This window comes from Nelumbo nucifera, chromosome 6 (genome assembly GCF_055504915.1).
Source record: "Nelumbo nucifera cultivar China Antique chromosome 6, China Antique-T2T, whole genome shotgun sequence".
In the NCBI taxonomy this organism is placed as follows: Eukaryota; Viridiplantae; Streptophyta; class Magnoliopsida; order Proteales; family Nelumbonaceae; genus Nelumbo; species Nelumbo nucifera.
Genome location: NC_142654.1, coordinates 7,796,487 through 7,799,770, shown reverse-complemented (window position 1 = coordinate 7,799,770; position 3,284 = coordinate 7,796,487). Strand labels below are relative to the sequence as shown.

Genomic DNA, 3,284 nt, shown 5'->3' with positions numbered 1-3,284 from the left:
GCACAATCATTGTTCATCTTCTTCCTCTTGTAGTCTATTCACCGGTGCCGCCGCCTGTCTCCGCCCACCTCCACTTCCGCCTCTGACAACGTTGCCGGAGGTGGGCGGAGGCAGAGACGGCAACAGTGGCACTGGTGGTTATTTCTTTGTCCAATGCCACCACTTCCACCCACCTCCGGCAACGTTGCTGGTGGGTGGAGGAGGCGGCGCTCCTGGGTGGAGACAGAGGTAGCGGCGGCGCTGGTGGGTGGAGGTGGTGGGGTTGGGCAAAGAAATAACCACCAGCGCTGCCGCCGCTGCCTCTGCCTCCGCCCACCTCCAGCAACGTTGCCAAAAGCGGAGGTGGAGGTGGGCGGAGACAGGCAGAGGCATTGCCGGAGGTGGTGGCAGGCGACAGTGGCGATCGGCGGTGCTGGTGAATAGACTGCAAGAGAAAGAAGATGAGCAGTGATTCTGCCTTTTATTGATATTATTTTTCAAGTTACCCTATTTTTAATTTTTTTTTTTAAATATTACTTTTACTGATAGTAGGCCCAAAAGTTGCCCATATAAGCTATTATCCCAAAGTGAAACTACAAACATAAATTCTTTTAAACCCAATCAATCCACTCGAGCTTGACTAAACCTGGCCTGAGACCTTTAACCCAACCCAACCCGCCTTAGTTGCATGCACCCCCTAATTATGGCTCAAACAAGCTTCTCGATGACAATTATCAGTATGACCGCCATTAATCATGTATAATCTTTTCTTTTCTTTTCCAGGATAGAGGAAAAGAAAATTCCAGTAATTATCCTGTATTAGTTAAGACTACCCCGAACCATATGGGCGCTGGAAGATTCCTGGGTTTGTTGGTGCTCTATAAAAAAACATGATCAACAGACCCATCCTCATTTTAATATTAATGCATGGTTCATTGAACTCAACCTGATTCTTTGATTTGGTTTATATAAACTATTCCTTCCTTCTAAGGTTTGGGAGAATCAGCACTTACTGAAATATTTTTTCAGAAGTAGAGTAAATGAAATGACACAAGGACATTAGAATTGTCTACATAACTGATGAAGTTTTCTACTTAATCTATAAGAATATATACTAAATTAAGAAGCTCAATCTAACGTTTGGGACCTTTTATTTATTTATTTATTTATTTTTTGAAGCCAAGTGGCTAAGTTCATGAACGTTAATTTGGGACCATTGGGTTTCCATCCTACAGTTCAAATGACATAATACTCAGGTAGATAATGGACATGATAACATTAAATAGTTTCGATTTGTATTTTATTTCAATGGAGTTGAATGAGGTTGCAAACCCTTTACTATTTAATATATATTAACTGTCACAGCCACAGAAAGCCCATTTGATTCCGTTCACACAGAGAGACATGAATGTATACCCTCCTAATAATAACATGTAAATTAAATCTCCTGACATCCATATATAACAGGAAAGGAAGAATAAAAAAGTTAAAAGCCCAGAAATGGAGAGTCAAGCATTTCAAATTCCTCAAGCCCAATTTGGTGACTCTGGCTTCCATGATTTCATTGACGATGGAAACTTTGAGCAGTTTATCAGTCTCATCAAAGGAGAAAATGCAGATCCCATCACTGGTTTCAACTCTAATTATGATGCAGAGCTCCTATTCGATGATGGGTTCGTAGACAGCCGGCAATTCGACCACACCACCTTGGGAGACATGTTTGCTTTCAACTCCATAAGTAATTCAGATCCAAACTCCATTTTCTTGCCATTACCACCTTTCAGTGGAGATGTGGAGAGAAGTGATGGTGATGGTGATGATGATTCCACTGCAGCAACCACAACAACTAAACCGAAGAAGACTAAAGGCGTAGGCGACCGTTCGAGATCGTTGATTTCTGAGCGGAGGAGGAGAAGTCGAATGAAGGAGAAGCTCTACGCATTGCGCTCCTTGGTTCCTAACATCACTAAGGTCGGTCCGTCGGTCTGGCTCTCTGTCTAACACATCTCACATATACATTTTCTGTTTTCCTCGCAAAATCTAACATATATATAACCTGAGTACTCATGAGCTGAGTCATGAGTAGTAACAAACCAACAATGGTTCTTGACCAGTTTTCAACTAATGCAGATGGACAAGGCATCCATTGTAGGAGATGCAGTGTTGTATGTGCAAGAGCTGCAAACGCAAGCTAATAAGCTACGAGCAGAAATAGCAGAGCTTGAGTCATCCTTCAAAGGAGAAGAAAGATATCAGAGTTTGGTCGTCGACAGCCCAAAGAAGACAAAGCAAGCGTTTGCACAGAAGAAGCATCATCCAGTTTGTAGGCAGATACTCAAGGTTTTGTTCACAATTAATTAGAATATAATATATTAATAATTCTTATCTGTATTTAATTAATTATATAATACAACAGGCTAGCTGCAGATAATGAAATGGTTTCTTTTACAGATGGATATATTTCAAGTAGAGGAAAGAGGGTTTTACGTGAGGGTAGAATGCAACAAGGGAGAAGGGGTGACTGTGGCTCTTTACAAAGCACTTGAGTCCCTAACGGGATTCCACCTTCAGAGCTCCAACTGTGCCACGGTTTCTGATCAGAGATTCGTCCTCACATTTACTATCAACGTAATATGATCTCGAAGAATTTAATATAATCTTGTTCCTGTTTAGTTTATCATGTATTTTGATTATTGATGCATATGTCTTATCTAACTGTGTTAATGAAATTAAACAGCAGGTTAGAGAAAGTGGGGAGGAGATGATGAACTTGTCGACACTGAAGCTCTGGGTGGCTGGAGCTTTTCTCAATCAGGGATTTGAATACAACAACTACGTCTTGTCTCCTTGATCACTTACTGGATCATTCTTCCGTCTGGATGCACCATTTAATTACTTCATTAATCAAATTATTGTTCTATGGATCAATTATATTTCTACCCTACTGTACACAAGTTTGTATGTTGTCTACATATAGCAAGATTATATATAAATGGGTTTACTAATTGCAATCATGCATCAAGATCCAGAAATTAATTTTTAGTTTAAGCACTGAAAATTGAAAAGGATGGATTGGCCTCTGGAATTAATAAAACATAATCTAGTACTGTTGATAATTAGGATGATAATAAATACTTTTTAATGTTATATATTTAAAATGGAAAGAATCTAATTAAACTCGTTTGGACTTTGGAGCATTCAATATAATTGGATGGTTATATTAGCCATTAGGTTTCCAATTAAGTTACGCTCTATGTATATAGGCTTCACTCTAGGTCAACCAAAATGTATTAAAATGCAACCTA

General features: G+C 39.8%; 1 protein-coding gene across 2 annotated transcripts; it reads left to right on the top strand.

Annotated features, from left to right (window-relative positions):
* Positions 1 to 1,452: 1,452 nt before the first annotated feature.
* Positions 1,453 to 2,985, top strand: LOC104604549 (transcription factor FER-LIKE IRON DEFICIENCY-INDUCED TRANSCRIPTION FACTOR-like). 2 transcript variants are annotated; one of them, XM_010268933.2, is made up of 4 exons: positions 1,453 to 1,950; positions 2,110 to 2,319; positions 2,431 to 2,607; positions 2,720 to 2,985. In XM_010268933.2, exons 1-4 carry the CDS (start codon positions 1,480 to 1,482, stop codon positions 2,828 to 2,830), a joined length of 969 nt encoding a protein of 322 aa, XP_010267235.2. In that variant the 5' UTR covers positions 1,453 to 1,479; the 3' UTR covers positions 2,831 to 2,985. The 2 variants fall into 2 exon arrangements, with proteins under 2 accessions (XP_010267235.2, XP_019054505.2); XM_019198960.2 differs by having other exon boundaries at positions 2,717 to 2,985.
* Positions 2,986 to 3,284: the final 299 nt, after the last annotated feature.

Bases quoted from the DNA above. Each gene is read 5' to 3' on its own strand.
- LOC104604549 (XM_019198960.2), top strand. From the start codon at position 1,480: ATGGAGAGTCAAGCATTTCAAATTCCTCAAGCCCAATTTGGTGACTCT. The intron at 1,951-2,109 runs GTCGGTCCGTCG...CAACTAATGCAG, and splicing joins TGGTTCCTAACATCACTAAG to ATGGACAAGGCATCCATTGT. The intron at 2,320-2,430 runs GTTTTGTTCACA...TTTCTTTTACAG, and splicing joins TTTGTAGGCAGATACTCAAG to ATGGATATATTTCAAGTAGA.